At 43.1% G+C, this 23,258-nt stretch overlaps 1 protein-coding gene across 6 annotated transcripts in view; it reads right to left on the reverse strand.

The window, feature by feature from the left end:
• Nucleotides 1-23,258, reverse strand: part of Slc25a26 (solute carrier family 25 member 26) — a 101,319-nt gene that overhangs the window by 20,064 nt on the left and 57,997 nt on the right. For 3 of the 6 annotated variants that reach the window (XM_029478603.2, XM_029478601.2, XM_085840248.1), the window contains 2 exons: nt 9,957-10,001; nt 6,086-6,109 (listed from right to left, as the gene is read on the reverse strand). The exons of 1 other annotated variant lie outside the window; for it this stretch is intronic. In XM_029478603.2, coding sequence (XP_029334463.1) covers nt 6,086-6,109; nt 9,957-10,001 — 69 coding nt within the window. The remainder of the gene's footprint in view (nt 1-6,085; nt 6,110-9,956; nt 10,002-23,258) is intronic. 2 more of the 6 variants (XM_021164335.3, XM_021164333.2) reach the window with 1 other exon arrangement.

Raw genomic sequence — 23,258 nt, forward strand, 5'->3', positions numbered from 1 at the left:
TGTGTAGACATTCATTTATATCAGAGAGAAATTCAGATCTAAGGGCTGAGACCAGCCGTGAGAATGTGCTCAACGTCCCCAGTGCCCCTTAGGTAAACCTTGCTTACTATGAGAGGGATGGAGATATCCCTAATAGCGTGTGCAAACAAATTTATTGTAAAATAGACTTCCAGGAGAGTTGCTGAAACAGCAGAGTCCCTACGTATTCTCCCACTAGCTTCCATAGTTTAATGATCAAACTCGACTACAGAAATCAGGATGCACCTACTAAGTGCAGGCCTTTAATGCAATGCCACAAGAATTGCTACTGTCTATAAGTATGCAAGCTACAAACATTAGCCTGGCTCTTTTCACCCCGTGGTAGCTCAGTGGCATTGCTATACAGATAACTGAGCTGTTTCCATTTCCTAAACGATTCTCACTTTTTTTTTTTCAGCTAATGTTTCATCTTGTAACTTTGTCTAGAGCTCTCTATGCAGACCAGGTTGGTCTTGAACTAAAGGCATACAAGCCGTTGTTGAAAGCCTATCCAAGGAAGAACAATGTGAGAAACTCGGGCTCGCCCTTCCCCAGCCCAGCACAGCAAACTCCAGTAGCAGAATTCATAGATTATCTTGGTACAAATAGGCAGTGTCAGAAATGGATGGAGTCCAAGTGAGGGCAGCTACCTTCCATTAGAGCACACCATGAAGACCTTGTGTTTTTCACTTCTAAAGACCTACCCACATGGACCCTACTGTCTGATGAAAGACAAACTGAAAAAAAGGGACTTTGCTCCAGCCTGACAACATTCACAATGTGGGACTTTTAAACTGTCTATTCAAAAGGACGCATTTGCCTTCCAGTCTTGTAAGATTATAAAATTTTACTATGTGGTTTTCATGGGTACATAATAGGTTTTTTCCAAGTCATCTATACAATTTCAAAATAATACCATCAGACAACCAAGATAACATGGAGGTTTTCAAATCTGCATAGCTCTTGGGATCAATCAGCTCTGGGGGCCTCACAGCTGTGAACCCACCAACACGTTTTGCCATACAGCAGAGCCAGCACATGACCACTTCCTGGACATGTTCGCTTACAGAAGCTGATCAAGCTACTGTGTAGCTTTACACAAGCATTCCCAAGGCCATTTTGAGAGCTGCCCATGACTGTCCTATTCAGTCAGACAAGCCATCTTGTGAAGTGATAGTACACCAATATGTGTAAGGCAAAGGTTTCAAAATAAGCTTTGGAAACCAAAAAGAACAGAAAACACAACAGCAAGACAGCAGCATCACTGGGTGGCTGTGGGCTAACAGAGACTTCTTAGCCAGAGTTTATATAATGAAGACTGGAGGCGCCCTGCTGCTAAGTAGGAGTCATTCAGAGCCCACAGGCTGACTGTGGTTGTAGTGGTGGCTGGATGATGCTGTGGGTGGGATGTGTAAGCAGTAGTCTCCTTCCGGTTGATCTGAATTTAAGCTGGCTGAGGCGTTCAGAACTATGCCTTTCTAGATAGGGGAGAAGGGTAAAGATAAGAATTTCTAAAAGCCTTAAACAGAAAAAATTATGATTCTTGGGCAAAGGCAGAAGTGGCTATAGAACCGTGCTTGCTTAGTAAGAGTTGGGAACACTGTTTATGCATATATTTCTTTTTTTTTTTGGATTATGTAGATGTATCTTTTGGGATATTCATTCTAACTGGGAAGTTCTCTGACCTTTCTGTATGTTATTTTATTTTGTATTAGTTTTGTTTGGGTATTTTGTTTTGTTTTGGCAGAAGGGAGAAGAGCCATATTCACTCAACAGCATCTCGATGTCTGTTGAGTAATAATTAAGACAAAACAAATTATAATTGAGGTTCATGACGCTTCCTATGAGTCAACAAATGGCACAGCTGTTTTAATGCTCCTGCCTTTGTTTCCGGAAGAAAGAACTCTAAAATGACATCTCATGGGATAAGACACAAGCCTGGGTACTGTACCAAATGCCAAACTAACCCATGTACATACACAGCCACTATATGACAATTAAAACTAAAAATCTCAGAGAAGATGCTTATCAAGCTAATGAGGGGAAGCTGAAGGGCAAGCCCATCTCACAGCACCAGGAAGTCACAGAGCAGCCACTTGTGAACACCAGCCTTCAGAAGCTCGCTCAGTGCCCTGTGCAGTCAGACTGAAGCACCAACTACAAAAGGGACCGTTACCTTCAGGCAAGAGCCGGGCAGTGGTGGCGCACACCTTTAATCCCAGCACTTGGGAGGCAGAGGCAGGCGGATTTCTGAGTTCGGGGCCAGCCTGGTCTAGAGTGAGAGTTCCAGAACAGCCAGGGCTATACAGAGAAACCCTGTCTCGAAAAAACAAAAAAGAAAAAAAAAGAAAAGAGAAGAAAAAAAAAAAGCAGGCAAGAACTTGATGACTTTAGCTTGTGTAAAGAATGTGTGATTTGGCCATCCATCACAAATCCTAACTCTTAGATTGGCTGAGAACGCTGCAAAACAGGAACAGAATATAGGTCCCACATCATGGATCACAGGACTTAGCATTCTGCTGAGCTTTCCAAAAACGTGAGCTTGATAAGATGTTGGCTGTGTGATCAACTAGTGATGTCTGCTAAGATATAGCACACACACAGCACATTGCATACCTAAACCTGTATATAATCACAACAAAGCTTACGGGTTCCCCAAGGCAGACTTGGTTGGTGTCCATACTGTGGTCTGTCATTGGTTCCAGATCTCCGGTGAACACGTTTGCTCACATCTCCTCAGCAATGGTGTCAGACAACAGGTCTCTGCTTCAGTCCCTGCTTTGAGCTCTTGCCTGACTTCTAATGATGATGAGAATAAACCCTTTCTTCTCCTATGTTTATTTGGTCAGTGCTCACCACAAAGAAGCAAATGAAGAGAGCATCTTAGACCCAATCAGTGATCAGGAAAAAAAAGTCACCCCGTTCTTATTTTAAGACTTCTTCCTCGGTGCTGGCATGGAGTTAAGGGCACAGATCATACACTTTACTCTCACCAGCCCCAGCTCAGCCTGTACTGCGGTCTGTTGTGAGCCAGCAGCCTGTGTGTGGAGATGCTGCTCTCTCCCCGGCATCTCTGAATGGCTGGTTACTACTCATCCTCTAAGAGATGCTTCCGTGGATGTGGTAATGGTGGATATTTACAGATCCCTAAATCACAACAGCAAAAGGTTACTGCTCTTTTAACTTGAAAACATGGTTTTAATATAGCACTGTTTCTGCCGAAAATCTATGAAATACAAGAGAAATATCTGAGTAACTACTGTGCACAACTCCATCCGAAGAAGCAGAGAACGACGTCGCAGGCTTAGCCCAGGAAGCGGACTTCCCTTTGTTTGGCTCATGTTTCCCTTTCGTAGGTACTGCTATGCGATTCTTATACCAAATGTAAGACTATTCATTCATACCTGGGAGTGATTCCCACACTAGGAATTCTTCCTGGCTTTGTTTTTTTTTTTTTTTTTCTTAAAGCTTGACGTTCCTACAGGAAATTTCAATCTATGTTTTAGTAATATATATACTCTTCATCTAAACTCAACAAGAAAACCTGTATGTTTAGACAAAGAAAACATATTTTTATGGCTGTGAATATAGTTCTGAAGGAACCTATAAATAAAACAGCCAAGTAATTCCATCAGGAAAGAATACTAGCCTGCAACAATCAGCAAACACCTACCAACAGCCGGTACAAAAGGCAGAACACGAAGCACATGAACATAAATACAGACAGCCAACGACAATGTTCATTCCTCTTCACAGCAGCGTGCTATGGGGAATGTGACACAGATACTCACAAAGGGTAGCTCTGGAGTGACCTCTGCACAAGCACAGTGGTCCCTAAGAACACAGACACTCACAAAGGGTAGCTCTGGAGTGACCTCTGCACAAGCACAGTGGTCCCTAAGAACACAGACACTCACAAAGGGTAGCTCTGGAGTGACCTCTGCCCAAGCACAGTGGTCCCTAAGAACACAGATACTCACAAAGGGTAGCTCTGGAGTGACCTCTGCACAAGCACAGTGGTCCCTTAAGAACACAGATACTCACAAAGGGTAGCTCTGGAGTGACCTCTGCACAAGCACAGTGGTCCCTTAAGAACACAGATACTCACAAAGGGTAGCTCTGGAGTGACCTCTGCACAAGCACAGTGGTCCCTTAAGAACACAGATACTCACAAAGGGTAGCTCTGGAGTGACCTCTGCACAAGCACAGTGGTCCCTAAGAACACAGACACTCACAAAGGGTAGCTCTGGAGTGACCTCTGCACAAGCACAGTGGTCCCTAAGAACACAGACACTCACAAAGGGTAGCTCTGGAGTGACCTCTGCACAAGCACAGTGGTCCTTAAGAACACAGATACTCACAAAGGGTAGCTCTGGAGTGACCTCTGCACAAGCACAGTGGTCCCTTAAGAACACAGATACTCACAAAGGGTAGCTCTGGAGTGACCTCTGCACAAGCACAGTGGTCCCTTAAGAACACAGATACTCACAAAGGGTAGCTCTGGAGTGACCTCTGCCCAAGCACAGTGGTCCCTAAGAACTGCCTTCAGGGGTTCAGGAGAGAGACTCTGGCTAACTTTCACTAACTCTGGAGCATAGGAAAGAGAAGATAATAGTAAGGACACCGCACTTCGTGAACAGAAGGATTAACAACACAGGGCTGGAGCCAGACACCTGGGTTCAGTCTTGATGGTACTCTTTAGCACTCCTGTAACTGGGAGAAAGCCTTACTGGTTGGCATGCTCTGCCTGCCTGCCTGCCTGCCTACCTGCCTCCCCCCTGCCCCCTTCCCACAGCTACAAAAAGAAGACAAATAACACTTATCTCCAGAGGAGAAACAAAGGTTAGCGCCAGGTCACCCATGCACAGTGGTCACAACAGGGCCCAGCACACTGTACCTTTAAGAAATGCTGGCTATGGTTTTTAGTATTTCTGTTATGGCCACTACTGTTGCACAATAAAAAAGTGTTATGAGCAAATATAAATCCATCTGACTCGAAGACAGAGGTCTCTCGCATGCCCGGCTTTCCCATCTAAGTCTAATGAGAGGCTGAGCTCTTGAATCCTGCAGGATGCGAAGAAGATAAATGTAGGCCCTCACCCAGGGCCTGCCATGGTATCTGCTCATCCCACAGCTGATGGGTTTGGTAAGTGTGATTAGGGAGAGCATGTGCTTTCCTAAAGAAACTCTTGAAAAGCCAGAAAAGACTACGCAGGTCTCTGATGCCCAGGGGAGAATCAGGGAATTTCTTGAAGAGGGTGGATGGGAAGCGTCTCACTAGCGTAATATTCAGTCTAAGACCTAAGTGATGACTAATTGGACTTGAGGAGGCTGAGGGAAAGAGTGGAGTACATGGAGCCTAGGAGAGTGTTTATAAGAAGGATAAGTGTATGGCATGCATGTGTGGACGTCTGTGGAGGCTAGGGGGAAGCCAGAAAATGGTGTCGGACGGCCTGGAGCTGGCGTTGCAGGTGCCGGGGACTGAACTTGGGTCCTCTGGAGGAGCAGTGAGTACTGCTAACTGCTGAGCTGTCGCTCCAGCCCTGAGGCATTTGCTCTCTATCACTCTGTCCCTTGGAAAAGGCCCACTCAGCATAATGAACGTCTCTTTCAAACACCTTGTCACACACCCTAATGACAGACCATCATCACTTGTCATGTTGGAAAAGTAGAAGTAAATGCCTCTCACACACAAGCAATAGTGCCTCAAATGAACAAATAAATGACATGCAGCAGGGAGCACAGCACGGCAAGTGCACAGAGCCAGAGTGAGCAGGGCAGCAGGGAGCACAGCACGGCAAGTGCACAGAGCCAGAGTGAGCAGGGCAGCAGGGCAGAAGGGCAGCAGGAAGCACAGCACAGCAAGTGCACAGGGCCATGGGGGAGCAGTGCAGGTGGCTGCACGGAGAGTGATGGTCTAGGTGAGGGAATAGGCTGGGGAGGAGGAGGAGGAAGGAGAGAAGGAAGAGAAGGAGGAAAAGGAGGAAGAGGAGGAAGAAGAGGAGAAATTCTTCCTCCTTTTAAGGTTTTAGAGAGGTTTTAGGAGAGGGCATAAGACGTGACTCACCTCAGTAAAAGAGCACCTGACCATCTGGGGAAGAAGAAAGTTAGGGAATTCAGAGCAAAACCAAGCTGGACACAGTAGCACACATCTGTAACTTCCACACTCACTCAAAGGGTTGAAGCAGCATTCCAAGTTCAAGGCCAGCCTGGTCTACGCACCAAAAAATTTAAGTCTCTAAATACCCTGAGGGAAACTTGGTGGTGCATCTGAGGCACAGCCAGGGTAAAGTGGAGTCTGGAGCCGAGCAAGGTGTTGCTGATGGGACACACTCAGGTAAGTGAAGGAAAAATTCTGGAATGATCCCCAGGGTTCTATTAAAGGTTGGGCATCTTGTTCTGAACTGGTCACCGTGTGACACCTTACGTGAGGGTGCCAATGAGACTGCTGAGCATCCTACGCTGGCACACAGAGGAAGCATATGCCTTGAGCATCACATGTACAAGACAAGACTGCTGCCCCCTCAAAGCCCAGGAGAAGAGGTAATGCTACGAGGTTGGTCAGGGTAAGAAGTGTCATAGCTGTGACTAACACAGACGGGGGGACAGCTGAAGGAAGTCAGCTTAAAAGGAAGGTGACTGCTATGATTTTGACAAAGAATTTTTAGGACAGTAGTGTCCAGACTCCCACCGCTGGCTACATACTATGTACTGCTAGGGCCTGGCTGAGAAAGTTTCCTAAGTCATGTCTCCACATGAACACAACAGAGAAATCACCTCACATGACACAATCTCCCTACACGACAAAAAGCAAGTTTGCGTGTAAAACGATAAACACACACACATACACACACAAAATAACAACAACAAAAACAGCCACAAGTTTTCTGCTTCCACAAAGACTCTGTGATCTCGTGTTTAGATGTTAAAGAAAAACACAAAATATAGGAAGGCATGTACACTGTTATTTAACCTTGAGGGAAATGCAAATCAAAAACTCTGATGACTCAGTAGTCGACAACTCTGAGTGTCTGTTTTCTTTAAATCAATGAATATGTAGCAAGGACACAGAACAGGAATCTCTCACCCGTGCTGGTGAGAATGCAGAATGCACTGGAAACCACACACACACACACACACACACACACACACACACACACCTTTATGGACTTTTATACAATTAAGGATACACCTGTAGGAATTATTACACGATTAAGCACATACCCCCTTTCCAGCCTAGCAACACCACTCCTAGGCAGCTTTCTGAGTGAGTGTGAGAGAGAGAGAGAGAGAGAGAGAGAGAGAGAGAGAGAGAGAGAGAGAGAGAGAGAGAGAAAGTGTATGTCCATACAAATACTACAGGTGGATATTTACAGAAACTCAGTGAATAACCAGGGAAACCTGGGGATAGCTCAAATGTCATCAATATGGAATGGAGCCACACATTCTGAAATGCCACAGGGGCAAAAAAGCATTACCAAGACCCAAGAGCACTCTAAAAGAGAAGGAAGCAGAGCAGGGGCGCTATATGGCACACTCCCCTGCTTACGGGCAATGCAAAACAGTGGCTAACATGAATGAGCTGGGGTGCGAGAACAGTAGTGGCTCTGAACACCCTCAGAACTGATGCATCTTGTTTACTGTGTGCATGGTATTCCCTGGGGAACTAACACTATGTACCACTCCACAGATGCGTTTATCAAGACTGGAGAGATGACTCGGCAGTTAGGAGCACTGCTCTTCCAGAGGACCCGAGTTCAGTTCCCAGCACTCATATGGCTGCTCATGATCATCTGTAGCTACAGTTCCATGGGAGCCAATGTTCTCTTCCAGTTTCTGCGGCAGCAGGCACACAAGCATGCAGGCAACACATGAAAGTAAAACTAAAATTTTAAAAGAACTTTAAACACAGAAATCTGAAATTTCTACAAAAATTCCTAGCAATTTCTTAGCTACAAATGTCCTTAAATTTCTGGATAGAAATGAGCCAACCCCGTACTTCTTCCATCTTTGGACCTGCAAACATTCCTGTGGACGCGGAGTGCCGGGGCGTCAGCGTGAGCAGAGCCTGTGAATGCTGGTTATTGTCAGGCCCTGCAGTCTGTGAATGCTGCTCACTGAAGAGCTTACACAGGGCTCTTGTGTGCTGTTGGCCTCGCTGTTCTTTTGTCACACACTGAAAAGGGACCTGGTATGCTAAGGGAATGTGACCTTCTCATTGGATGGCTGTTACATCATGCCTTGAAAAATGGGCTAAGGAATCTGTTTTCACCCTGCACCACGAAGGAAACATTGAAACATGACAACAAAAGGCCCTGAAACTCCACTAAATGAGGGGCAGTACCTTTTAAAATCATCACATGTAATAAATCTTTAGTGTTCTAGTTTATTTGAAACTTAAAAAAAAAAAAACTTTACATTTAATTGTGTGTTGTGGGTGGGAGGGGGTGCACACGTGCCTGTGTGTGTGCATGAATTGATAAGAAGGTAATTTTTAGGAGTTGGTCCTTCCACCAATCAGATCCTGGAGATAGAACTTGGGCCATCAGGCTTGAAGGCAACTGCCATCTTGCCGGCTCCAGTTTCCAGTACTTTTAAAAAGAGCAATGTTTTGAATTCATTTATATTCTTTGGTATACAACTTTAATAGGATATATTGGAGTCCAACCTAACTCCTATGATACTTTTAAAGACTGTTTTCTATACACCATGCATAGCAAATCCATCAAATTATGGTGGCATCAGCATGGTTTTTGTCTGTTCCTTTTCTTGCAGTAGTGGGATTGAATTTGGGGTTTTAAGCATGCCAGTCAAGCACTGGACTGCAGAGCTGTCCCAGCCCCAACTCCTACCAAGATAATTTGCCATTTTCCTGCTTCATTACTTATAAACCCTTCTCACTGAAACAAGAATGTTCCATCTTTCATGACCATTATCCTAGCAAGACATACAGTCTACATTACAGACATACAGACTCAGTACAGCTCTCTGAGTGTATATGCACAGTGCAACACTGACGTTATATATGATGATAACAACCTGAACCACGTAGTACTCTTTTTATTAAGTCCTTTACAATACTGGCAAAGACCCACGTCGTTCCTAGCACTACCATTGCCCCAAATGATGAAGAACAGATGCAATGCCTATGCATGTTTAAGTCATTTAATTAATCAGTTGCTATGCATGTATGCATGCCTGTGTGTGCAGATTAGAGGGTGATCTTTGAGAGTTTGTTATCACCTCCCACCTTGCTGAGGAACGTTCCTCAGCATACTCCACACCATCCAGCCCACAGACCCCCAACCTACTGTTGCCATCTCAGCTCACCATAGGCATCCTGGGATACACTACCATACTGGCTTTCTATGTAGGTTTTAAGGATTGAACTAGATTGTCAGGCCTTTGTGACAAGCCCTTCCACCTGCTGAGCCACCTTCCCAGCCCTCACTGCATAAAGTGTTCCCTTCTATCTAACAGATGCGTGATCTTCCCCAACCCCAGGATGTAGTCACTCAAGGCTCCTAGTTCCACTAGGACTCCACAGCAGAGATGAAGGAGAGCCAGAGCCTCCCAGCCTAACGCTGCTCCTTCTGCCTGCCCTGGGGCTGGAGGGGGCTGGACCCTGCTGTCTTTCCACTCTTCCTCATTGCTCTTCCTGTGAGCCCACTCACCCACACATGCTCACACACCATTCAACTAAGTGGAGAAAAGCGGCAGTCCAGGGGAGAGCGAGGCAATATGCTTCAGTTCCACCGGCTCTACCTGAGACAGCACACACCCCTCAGTAGCGTCTGAAACCGCGTGAAGTCACATGAACAACACTCTCAGCTGCGGGTCATTTGAAGTCTGTAAACTACTCACTATGATCTTTTTCCATCGCATACCCACACTGTTGGGCACTAGAAAAATCTTCACATGATGATTTAAAAACTTACTTTCAAGGATTCCCACAAGGGAAACTGGACCAAGGAGAAAGGAATCTGGAGAGAGAGAAAAATCATGCGGATTAGATAAAAGAAAATCAGTGGTTGTCCTGGCATTATTTTAAGAACCTAGGATTATTAACAGTGTTTCATTTTATTGTTTGGCTGCAATAAGACCAGTATTAAGCAAATAAGCAGGCGCAGTACATGTTTAAAAAGCTGATAAACCCTGGCCATAGGTCCTCTAATACTTCAAGCTCAAGGAACATAAAGAACATTGTGAAGCCCTGTGAAATGGAGAGAAAATCTGAGCAGAAACAAGGCTGACACAGAGACAGACACAAAACATCTCCCACAGTAACGGCAGCACTGAGAGCTGGCCAGGCTCTATGTGGGAGCTACAGTGGAGTGCTCTCAGCAAGCAGTGTGAGCATTCAGAAGAGCCGCTGAACAGAAGAGAAAGGATGAGGGGGAGGAAAAGGGAAAGAGGTGAAAGATGGAGACAATATAAAGAAAGACAATGGAGAGAAAGAAAAGCAAGAGAAAAGAGGCAAGGAAGGAGAGGGAAAGGATAGTGTGAGGAGAAGACAGCGGGGGAAGATGGAGGACAGGCAGGCCTGAAGGAGAGCAAGTGGAATGTGGCAGACAGAAGGAAGAGGGAGACCAAGGAGAGGACTGAAGGCAAGGAAAGCAAACAAGTCCAGAGCCACTTGCAGGAGCAAGTCAACATGGCAGACTCCAGAGACTCGCTGACTGCCTAGGAGGGAACAGCTGCACCCTTGAAGAAGAAAAGCTCTGAATGGTGTTCCACGCAGAGTCTACAATAAACCTAACGGAGCCACAGAGCAGGTCACCTACAGACATCAGGAGAGGTCAAGATCTCAATACTTAGGAAGTGTTTACAGTGAGCATCACCATGCCCTCAGTAAGCTGTACTTCACTGAACCTGCTAACAAGCCATACGCCAATCAGTGAGGTTGTCACTCTCTTGACAGATGAGCAAGATGGCCTCAAAGAAACTGTGTGACTTGCCAAAAGACACATAGTTAGGAACTCGAGTCAGACCATCTGACTTCAGAGTCCTAACTACTCATTTACCTGCAAAGGCGCCTAACCATGTTTATCTGCTTATTAATTCCCACACAGTAGGACTACCTTTGCTTTTAACTGAACTTTTTGAAATTCTAAAAAGACAAAAGAAGCCACACCTACTTTTCCAAAATAAAAATGAACTCCAGTGGACTCCAGCTGCTGCCTTCCCATCTCTGCCCTGTGTGGCATACTAAGTGCCAGCAGAGGTGACACTTGGGGCACAGTGGCCCCCGTGTTGCTGGCCTTTATGCAGTCTAGTTCAGGTATAGATCATGTAGACTGTGCCTGTGTAGACTGCAGGCAATGTCAACTAGTGTGCACTGCACACTTGCTCCTGGAGGAATTAGCAGACATGTGACAACTATTTATCATCACATGAACTTGGGGTGGGAAGTGACTGCTGTGCTTAGAACTCAAAGTCCATCAGCATCTGTCTAAAGCAGCTGAATGGGACTGACCTTGCCACAGAGACGGATTCTGTCCTACTCAGCAAGAAAATGGGAGTGGGAGTGTGTGTCAGTATCACTAGTTTGGATTCACGTGACAAATGAAAATCTTGGAAAAACTAGTCCATGTCATGAGTAAGCAGTCAGCCACCCTACGTGTCAAATTCTCACAAGAAGTTAAACTAAGTTTGGTGTTTTGATTCCCAATTCTGACATTGACCATCCTGAAACTTCAGAGCTCTATTTTCAATTAAATCAAAAACCTGGCTGTAGAACAGGCTTCTAAGAACTTGTCTAAAGCTTAAAAAATCATATTGTGCCATAAGATACAGCCAAGAGGAATAGCAGGAGGTACTTAGAGTCTTCTAATTCTAAGTTTCTTCTTGGGACTTTTCCTTCCCAAAGTGAAGGTATCACATTCTACAGCAATGTTAAATTTCACCCTATAGATGAAAAGGCTTAAATGATTGTAAAAACTATTGCTGGAATTACTTTTTTTAAAAAAAATTAAAATAACCTAAGAGACTACACAGATTGTTAACTGAATTTATTGGGCTGTTAAGGCTATTTAATTTTCATTCCATAGATAAACATTTTGCCCTTTGTCTCAATTGCAAGTTATGCATAAAATTCTTACTTTAGCTTAAAGAGGCAACTTTTATATAATATACTGGAATACCCAGGCCCAACTATTCCCTAGAGATTTTGCTTTACAAAGAAAGCCTACATTAAATGCCCAACAACTGGGCAGTGGTGGCACACACCTTTAATCCCAGCACTTGGGAGGCAGAGGCAGGTGCATTTCTGAGTTCAAGGTCACCCTGGTCTACAGAGTGAGTCCAGAACAGCCAGGGCTACACAGAGAAACCCGGTCTCAGGAAAAAAAAAAAAAAAAAAAAAAAAAAAAAAAAAAAAAAAAAGCCCAACACCGGGAAAAGCAAGATTTGGACTTGAAATCATATCTCATGATGATGATGATAGAGTACTTTAAGAAGGACATGAATAACTCCCTTAAAGAATTACAGGAAAACACAGGTAAACAGGAAACACAAAAATCCCTTAAAGAATTACAGGAAAACACAACCAAACAGGTGAAGGAATTGAACAAAACCATCCAGGATCTAAAAAGGAAGTGGAAACAATAAAGAAATCACAAAGGGAAACAACTCTGGAGATAGAAAACCTAGGAAAGAGATCAGGAGACATAGATGCATGCACCAAAAAATAGAGAAAATCTCAGGCACAGAAGATACTACAGAAAACATTGACACAACAATCAAAGAAAAATGCAAAATGCAAAATGATCCTGACTCAAAACATCGAGGAAATCCAGGACACAATGAGAAGACTAAACCTAAGAATAATAGGTATAGAAGAGAGCGAAGATTCCCAACTTAAAGGGCCAGTAAATATCTTCAACAAAATTATAAAAGAAAACTTCCCTAACCTAAAGAAAGATATGCCCATGAAAATACAAGAAGCCTACAGAACTCCAAATAGAATGGATCAGAAAAGAAATTTTTCCTGTCACCAAATGCACAAAACAAAGAAAGAATATTAAAAGCAGTAAGGGAAAAAGGTCAAGTAGCATATAAAGGCAGACCTATCAGAATTACACCTGACTTCTCCCCAGAGACTATGGAAGCCAGAAGATCCTTGGCAGATGTCATACAGACCCTAACAGAACACAAATGCCAACCCATGCTACTATACCCAGCAAAACTCTCAATAACCACAGATGGAGAAACTAAGATATTCTATGACAAAAACAAATTTACACAATATCTCTCCACAAATCCAGCGCTTCAAAAGATAATAAATGGAAAACTCCAACATGAGGGAAACTACACCCTAAAAAAAAGCAAGAAAATAATGTTCTTTTGACAAACCAAAAAGAAGATAACCACAAAATAAATAAATAAATAAATAAATAAATAATCCCACATCTAACAACAAAAATAACAGGAAGCAACAACCTTTTTTCCTTAATATCTCTTAATAATTCCCCAATAAGAAGACATAGACTAACAGACTGGATACATAAACAGGACACAACATTTTGCTGCATGCAGGAAACCCACCTCAGTGACAAAGACAGACACTACCTCTGAGTGAAAGGCTGGAAAACAATTCTCCAAGCAAATGGCTACTCTATATTAGAGTAGCCATTCTAATATAGAATAAAATCAACTTTCAACCTAAAGTTATCAAAAGAGATAAGGAAAGATGCTTCATATTCATCAAAGGAAGAATCTACCAAGAAGAACTCTCTATTCTGAACATCTATGATCATAATGCAAGGGCACCGATACTCATAAAAGAAACTTTACTAAAAATCTCAAAGCACACATTGCACCACATACAATAATAGAAACTTCAACACCTCATTCTCAGCAATGGACAGATCACGGAGACAAACTAAACAGAGACACTGTGAAACTAACAGAAGCTATGAAACAAATGGATTTAACAGATTATCTATAGAACATTTTATCCTAAAACAAAAGAATATACCTTCTCAGAACCTCATGGTACCTTCTCCAAAATTGACCATATAATTGGTCACAAAACAGGCCTCAACAAATACAAGAAGATTGAAATAATCCCATGTATCCTATCAGATCACCACGGTCTAAGGCTGGTCTTCAATAATAAAATAAACAGTAGAAAGCCCAAATATACGTGGAAGAAATACAGAAAGAAATTAAAGACTTTTTAGAGCTTACTGAAAATGAAGCCACAACATACCCAAACTTTTGGAACACAATGAAAGCAGTCCTAAGAGGAAAACTCATATCTCTGAGTGCCTCCAAAAAGAAACTGAAGAGAGCATACACTAGTAGCTTGACAGCACATCTGAAAGTTCTAGAACAAAAAGGAGCAAATTCACCCAAGAGAAGTATACAGCAGGAAACAATCAGGGCTGAAATCAACTAAGTGAAAACAAAAATAACTATACAAAGAATCAACCAAACCAGAATCTGAGAAAAAACAACAAAATAGATAAGCCCTTGCCAGACTAACTAGAGGGCACAGAGACAGCATCCTAATTAACAAAATCAGAAATGAAAAGGGAAACATAACAACAGAAACCAAGGAAATCCAAAAAATCATCAGATCCTACTACAAAAGACTATATTCTACAAAACTGAAAAATCTGGATGAAATGGACAAATTTCTAGACAGATACCATGTACCAAAGATAAATCAGGATCAGATAAACCAAACAGTCCCATATTCCCTAAAGAAAAAGAAACAGAATAGTCTCCCAACCAAAAGAAGCCCAAGACTAGATGGGTTTAGTGCAGAGTTCTATCAGACCTTTAAAGAAAACCTAATACCAATACTCCTCAAACTATTCCACAAAATAGAAACAGAAGGTACTCTACCCAATTCGTTCTATGAAGCCACAATTACTCTGATACCTAAATTACACAAAGATCTAACAAAGAAAGAACTTCAGACCAATTTCTCTTATGAATGTTGATGCAAAAATACTCAATAAAATTCTCAATAACTGATTCCAAGAACACATCAAAATGATCATCCATCATGATCAAGTAGGCTTCCTCCCAGGGATGCAGGAATGGTTCAATATATAGAAATCCATCAACATAATCCACTATATAAACAAATTCGAAGAAAAAAAGCATATGATCATCCCATTAGATACTGAGAAAGCATTTAACAAAATCCAATGGTAAAAGTCTTGGAAAGATCAGGAATCCAAGGCCCATACCTAAATATAGTAAAAGCAATATACAGCAAGCCAGTAGCCAACATCAAGCTAAATGGAGAGAAACTTGAAGCAATCCCACTAAAACCAGGGACTAGACAAGGCTGCCCATTCTCTCCCTACCTATTCAATATAGTACTTGAAGTCCTAGCCAGAGCAATTAGACAACAAAAGGAGATCAAGGGGATACAAATTGTAAAGAAGAAGTCAAAATATCACTATTTGTAGATGATATGATAGTATACTTAAGTGACCCTAAAAATTCCACCAGAGAACTCCTAAACCTGATAAACAACTTCAGTGAAGTAGCTGGATATAAAATTAACTCAAACAAGTCAGTGGTCTTCCTCTACACAAAGGATAAACAAGCTGAGAAAGAAATTAGGGAAACAACACCCTTCACAATAGTCACAAATAATATAAAATACCTTGGTGTGACTCTAAGCAAGCGAAAGATCTGTATGATACAAACTTCAAGTCTCTGAAGAAAGTAATCGAAGAAGATGTCAGAAGATGGAAAGCTCTCCAATGCTCATGGATTGGCAGGATTAATATAGTAAAAATGGTCATTTTGCGGAAAGCAATCTACAGATTCAATACAATCTCCATAAAAATTCCAACTCAATTCTTCAGAGTTAGAACAATTTGCAAATTCATCTGGAATAACAAAAACAACAACAACAACAACAACAACAACCCAGGATAACAAAACTATTCTCAACAATAAAAGAACTTCTGGTGGAATTACCATCCCTGACCTCAAGCTGTACTACAGAGCAATTGTGAAAAACAAAAACAAAAACAAAAACAAAAACAAAACAAAAAACATGGTATTGGTACAGTATCAGGCAGGTAGATCAATGGAATAGAACTAAAGACCCAGAAATGAACCCACACACCTATGGTCACTTGATCTTTGACAAAGGACCTAAAACAATCTAGTGGGGGAAAAAAACTGCATTTTCAACAAATGGTGCTAGTTCAACTGGCAGTTAGCATTTAGAAAAATGTAAATCAATCCATTCTTATTTCCTTGTACAAAGCTCAAGTCCAAGTGGATTAAGGAACTCCACATAAAACCAGATACAATGAAACTAATAGAAGAGAAAGTGGGAAAGAGCCTTGAGCACATGGGCACAAGGGAAATTTTTCTGAACAGAACACCAATAGATTCTTTTTTTTTTTTTTTTTTTTTTTTGGCTTTTCGAGACAGGGTTTCTCTGTGTAGTCATGGCTGTCCTGGAACTCACTCTAGCCCAGGCTGGCCTCGAACTCAGAAATCCGCCTGCCTCTGCCTCCCGAGTGCTGGGATTAAAGGCGTGCGCCACGATTCTTAAGATCACTAATTGACAAATGGGACCTCATAAAGTTGCAAAGCTTCTGTAAGGCAAAGGACACTGTCAATAGGACAAAATGGCAACCAACAGATTGGGAAAAGATCTTTAACAATCCTACATCCAATAGAGGGCTAATAACCAATATATACAAAAAACTCAATAAGTTAGATTCCAGAGAACCAAATAATCCTATTAAAAATGGGGTACAGAGCTAAACAAAGAATTCTCAACTGACGAAACTCAAAGGGCTGAGAAGCACCCAAAGAAATGTTCAACATTCTTAGTCATCAGGGAAATGCAAATCAAAACAACCCTGAGATTCACTTCACACCAGTCAGAATGGCTAAGATCAAAAACTCAGGTGACAGCAGATGTTGGCGAGGTTGTGAAGAAAGAGGAACACTCCTCCAATGCTGGTGGGATTACAAGCTGGTACAACCACGTTGGAAATCAGTTTGGCGGTTCCTCAGAAAATTGGACATAGTACTACTACCTGACGAACCACTAATACCACTCCTGGACATATACCCAGAAGATGCTCCAACATATAATAAGGACACATGCTCTAATATGTTCATTGCAGCCTTATTTATGATAACCAGGAGCTGGAAAGAACCCAGATGTCCCTCAGCAGAGGAATAGATACAGAAAATGTGGTACATTTACACAATGGAGTACTACTCAGCTATTAAAAATGATAATTTATGAAATTCTTAGGCAAATGGATGGAACTAGAAAATATCATCCTGAGTGAGGTAACCCAATTGCAAAAGAACACACATGGTTTGCACTCACTGCTAAGTGGATATTAGCCCAGAAGCTCAGAATACCCAAGATAAAATTCACAAACCACATGAAACTCAAGAAAAAGGATGACCAAAGGATGACCTAAGAAGGATACTTTGATCCTTCTTAGAAGGGGGAACAAAATACCCATGCAAGGAGTTACAGAGACAAAGTATGGAGCAGAGACTGAAGGAGTGACCATCCAGAGACTGCCCCATGGGAATTCATCCCATATACAATCACCAAACCCAGACACTTTTGTAGATGCCAACAAGTGCTTACTGACAGAAGCCTGTTATAGCTGTCCCATGAGAGGCTCCACCAGTGCCTAACAAATACAAAAGTGGATGCTCGCAGCCTACCATTGGACTGAGCACAGGGTCTCCAATGAAGGAGGAGCTAGAGAAAGGACCCAATGAGCTAAAGGGGTTTTCAGCCCCATAAGAGGACCAACAATACGAACTAACCAGTACCCCCAGAGCTCCCAGGGACTAAACCACCAACTAAAGAGTACACATGGAGGGACTCATGGCTCCAGCTGCATATGTAGCAGAGGATGGTCTAGTTGGTCATTAATGTGAGGAAAGGCCCTTGGTCCTGTGAAGGCTCTATGCCCCAGTGTAGGGGAATGCCAGGGCCAGGAAGCAGTAGTGGGTGGGTTGGTGAGCAGGGGGACGGGAAAAGGATAGGGGGCTTTTGGAGGAGAAACCAGAAATGGGATAACATTTGAGATGTAAACAAAGAAAATATCTAATAAAAAAAACAGAAAAAAAAAAAGAGAGAGAGAGAGAGAGAAAGACATTCCATGATAAAACCAAATTTAAGCAGGATCTGTCTACAAACCCTGCCCTGCAAAAAGCACAGGAAGAAAAAATGTCAACCTGGAAGGTAAATCACAGCCAGGAAACACAGGGAACAAAGAGTCCCAAACCACAAAACTAAAGTGGGGCTGGGGAGGGGCGGAGCACAACAACAAAATGACAGATATCAGGTATCACTGCTCATGGGTATTGCTTAACATCAATGCTCTCAGTTCCCCAATCAAAAGGCACAGGCTAACAAAATGGATGAGAAAACAGGATCCATTCTACTGATGCAATCAAGAAACACAGGTTAAAATCAAGGGTAGCCATTACCTCAAGATAAAACAATGGAAACAGCAAGGAAAAAGCCAGTTAGGATTTTAATATTTGACAAAATAGACTTTAAACCAAAACTAATCAGAAGCAATAGGGAAGGACATTATATACTCAAAGAGAAAATCCACCAGGAAGATACTGAACGCTGACACCACTGCATACACTAGCAAGATTTTGCTGAAAGGACCCTGATATAGCTGTCTCTTGTGAAACTATGCCGGGGCCTAGCAAACACAGAAGTGGATGCTCACAGTCAGCTATTGGATGAATCACAGGGCCCCCAATGGAGGAACTAGAGAAAGTACCCAAGGAGCTAAAGGGATCTGCAACCCTATAGGTGGAACAACAATATAAACTAACCAGTACCCCGGAGCTTGTGTCTCTAGCTGCATTTGTATCAGAAGATGGCCTAGTCGGCCATCACTGGAAAGAGAGGCCCATTGGTCTTGCAATCTTTATATGCCTCAGTAAAGGGGAACACCAGAGCCAAGAAGTGGGAGTGGGTGGGTAGGGGAGTGGCGGGGAGGGTATGGGGGACTTTTGGGATAGCACTGGAAATGTAAATGAAGAAAATACCTAATAAAAAATATGAATGCTTAAAAAAAAAAAAAAGGAAGACACTGAAGTTCTTAACATTTATGCCCCAAACACAAGGGCACCCAAGTTCATAAAGGAAACACTACTACAGCTAGAATCACATATGGACCCTCACATACTGATAGCGGGAGACTTTAATAATCCACTCTCACAGACAGACAGAATATCAAAACAAAAATTAAACAGAGAAATGCTGGAGCTAACTGATGTTATAAGCCAAATGGACCTAATATTTACAGAACACTTCACCTTTGAGATACAAAAAATATACCTTCTCAGCATCTAATGAAACTTTCTCCAAAACTGACCACATACTCAAACACAAAGCAAATCTCGACAGATACCATACACACACACACACACACACACACACAAAACCTGAAATAATACTTTGCATCCTGTTAGAACTGAAAACAATTACATGGCACTTTCACAACAAATACCGCGGACTCCCTGGGCTATCTGGGAGCCGGGGGAGTACAGATGGGTAAGGACAGCACCTTCTCCTACTTATGGTATTCAGAATAACTCACGCCTGGTTCAAACTTCACATTGGGAGGTAGGCAAGGATAAGGGACAAAGGATTTACTTTGTTGGCAGACATTTCTCTTCTGCATAGCACCTTTTTCCCATGGACAACTGTAAATGGTTTAGTTAAGAAAGCCGCCACGTATCCAGCCACTTCCCTCTGAAACCTCATCTAGAGTATTTGCTGAAGGGGTAGGGCACATGAACTCACCTTTCCTCGGAACTTTTACCATTTCTTATGGCCACCTTCTTTTTTGTTTAACATGTGCTTTAAGTCTTGTCCAAACTAGAAATGCATGCATGTTCTAAGAGAAACACTTAGACTAGGACTGTAGAAATATCAAAGGAGAGCAAGAAAAGCAGAGCTAGTGGAGGCCGTAACCACAGAACAGAAAGACCTCACCACAAGGGTGGAAGAGTCATAAGGAAGTGGGCTAAAGGAATATTTGCCCAAGTCTGTTTAAAACTTCCCTACATTTCTCTTAAGCAGTCAGTCACCTGTAGGACATCTGTCTGTCACACACAACCCTATGGAGTGGCCTGTGTACACTGAGGCTTGAAATCCACTGAGATGATGTTGAATATAGAATAAGTAGCTGTAGAGCTGGACATATTCAAACCATTTCTGTTTTATTTTAGACACTAGCAAATTCAACATGGAGGGCTGAGGGGTGGCAATTTGAAAAGAACTCCTCGCCTGGGAGGCCCAACTGGGTTGCAGTATTAAACTCCTTAGCTGTGACACGTGCTCCCAGGTCTACACTTTGCTGTAAGCAGCATGCATGGAGTTATACACAGTGCCAGCACAGAGTCTGACTTGCAGCAGAGAAGTGAGGTTGAAGTCTGTGGCTCACCAAGCACAAAAGGCACATGTGACATTCTGAAAGCTGCAGGAGGGGACAGTCAACTGCTTCCTGTGTGACCAGACTGTTCTTTCTGGCTGTGGCCTCCCAAAGTACCATGCCCCCAGGTACCCTTGTAGAGTTCCACATTACAAAGTGCCAGGCCCCTGAGGGCCTTGGGTACATTGGAAAAGCACCTGCTACTCCATGATAACAGGGCAGAGGCAGCTAAAGACGAAAGGCCACAAAGGTGCCCTTGCTGTCAGGAGTGAAGCAGATGCCATTCACATTTCGCTCCAGAGAGCTGTGGAGACTCTGAACACAGAAAAGACACTAACTCTTCTTGCTATTCCTGTCATCTCCACTGACCCCAGGTAAACAATCAAAACCAAAGAGTCGACATGCAAAAAAGGAGGAAATGAGACAACTCCACAATGGGCATCCGTGAGCTCAGGAGAAAGCAAAGAAGACACTGAGCAGGAGACCACCGACCCCCTGACAGGGTCATAGGACCATCTGAGGTGGCATGATTGAAACCCACGTCAGAAGCCAACAGAAACAACATGGTCCCATCAGGACACAGCCTGCTAGATGAGACACTTGGTTTGGAGACTGACTGCGCACTGACTGTCCACAGGCACCCAAGCCTCTTCCCCTGCAGCAAAGTTGGCTCCTCAACAATTCCCTCCAGTTCCACCTCACTCAGCCAGCCACGCAGACAAGGTAAGCACAAGGACGGCCTGTGGAAGACTCACACTGTCCTCAGGGAGACATGTTTTCCCAGATCGGCACAGAAAGGGACCCTGGAAACCATGGGGACACTGTGTTCCTGAACCCTTAAAGAAAGGGTAAACTCCAAATATTACAGAGTGAATCCCAAATTACAAACCCTGACAGCACTTCACGAGTAGTGAAGCACATTCTAGACATGTGAAGCTGCTCCACCTTCCTGACATCAGTGCAGTTTGTAGTTAAGAGCAGCATGAAGAAGCTCTGTGTAGTCACCGCAATAGATATGGGAAAGGTTCCTGAAAATACCGTACGCTTATCATGAAACGCAAAAATACCTACCAGACTATGAACAGTAAGGAATTTTCCTCCTCAAGAAATAAGAATAAGGGCAAGCAGGATAGCTCAGCAGGTAAGATGTCTGCTACCAGCCTCAGTGACCTGAGCTTGATCACAGGGGCCCAAAATGGAGGAAAATGAGAACTGACTACATAAGTTGTCCTCTGACCCCCCCACACACATACTAAGAAATGTTAAAACAATTTCAAATAAAATTAAAATTTTAAGCATATATAAGAAAGTAATATCTATTATAACACTAAGTGGCAAAAACTAACAAAAAGCCCTGACTGTACCTTTGATAGAGACTGGGGACATGGGCAAGCTGTTCAGAGTTCTATTCAGTGTTCACCACTTCTATTCAGCAGTAGACTAGAAGGCTGAGCCAGAGCAGCCAAGCAAGAAAGAAATAAGGTGACTGCATAATGGAGCGGGAAAGCTCAGAGTTGTGAAGACTGGCAATACCTGTCACTGGCAAGGATATGGGGCAACTAGAGCCCTCAAATGGCTGGGAAAGGTCTAGTGTGGCCTAGTCACTCAGGGACGTTGTTTTTCTTCTGTTGTTTTGTTTTTTAAACAAAGCTTCCCCATGTAGCTCAGCCTGGCCTTGAACTTGCAACCCTCAGACTCAGCCTCCCAAGCGCTAGAATTTCAGGCACCATGGCTGTCCAGTTTACATACCATATTAACCACTTACCCCACTAAGTACTTACAACAAATATCTATACAAAGACTGTAGAAAAATGGGCAGGGGTGCTTTACTAACCTGGGCCCGAAGCTGACAGCCCAAATGTCTACCTGTGGGGGACAGATGAGCCAATGTCACATCTTACTCAACTAAACACCACTTAACAACCCAAAGGAAGAGGCAACTGTTGCATGTGTGATTGAATCCAAACAATGTGTGAAGCGGAAGAAAGATGCAAGAGTTTAAGCAGCAGTTCTCAACCTATGGGTTACAACCCCTGTGGGGTCAGATGACCCTTTCACAGGGTCACCTACGACCACCAGAAAAATACATAGTTGCATCACAATTCCAAATAGTAGCAAAACTAGTTATGAAGTAGCAATGAAAGTAACTTTATGGTTGGAGTCACCACAGTGCGAGACTCTGTATTAAAGGGGCAGAACTGGAAAAGCTGAGACCCACGGCACTTAAGTCCTAAATAGGTAGACAGCTAGGGAAAGGGCCTGGATCAGGCCAGCTGACTCCTGACTGCTTTCACTTGGATCAAAGATGGCTGACTCCCAAGTTCTTGTCCAAAAGAAAGGCTCTTTGGCAGCTTTTCTTCAGGAGAAATCACAGATCCCTCTAAACCTGCCTTATCCAGTAAGATCCTGCTTCTCAGCCGAACCTACCCAATCACAAAATGGAATTTTTCCCAGTCCAATTCAAGAAGGAGAAAGCAGACCTAGCTCTGGGACATTCTATAGGACATATAAGAGGCCAGACCACCCCTCAGAACTGGAGCACCCCCAGAGTCCCTTACAGGAGTCTGTGTCTTTGAATACTGTGTGTGCTCTTTCTGCTTCAATATATAGTTTGGGACTGCAAACTTCTCATCAGGTGTTTCTTTACCTGCCGGAGAAATGGACCCGAGAAATAACCACTAGAGGGCAACAGTGACAAGATCCAGATAGCAAAAAGATCTCCAGTCTAATTCCTTACAGCTCAAGTTGTCTATCCATTTTCAAACACCCTCAGCCTAAGGTACTGGCTAAGAGGATGGTGGATAGTGGGAC

The sequence above is a fragment of the Mus caroli genome, unplaced genomic scaffold (assembly GCF_978045245.1).
Source record: "Mus caroli unplaced genomic scaffold, Mus_caroli_1 scaffold_7, whole genome shotgun sequence".
NCBI lineage: Eukaryota > Metazoa > Chordata > Mammalia > Rodentia > Muridae > Mus > Mus caroli.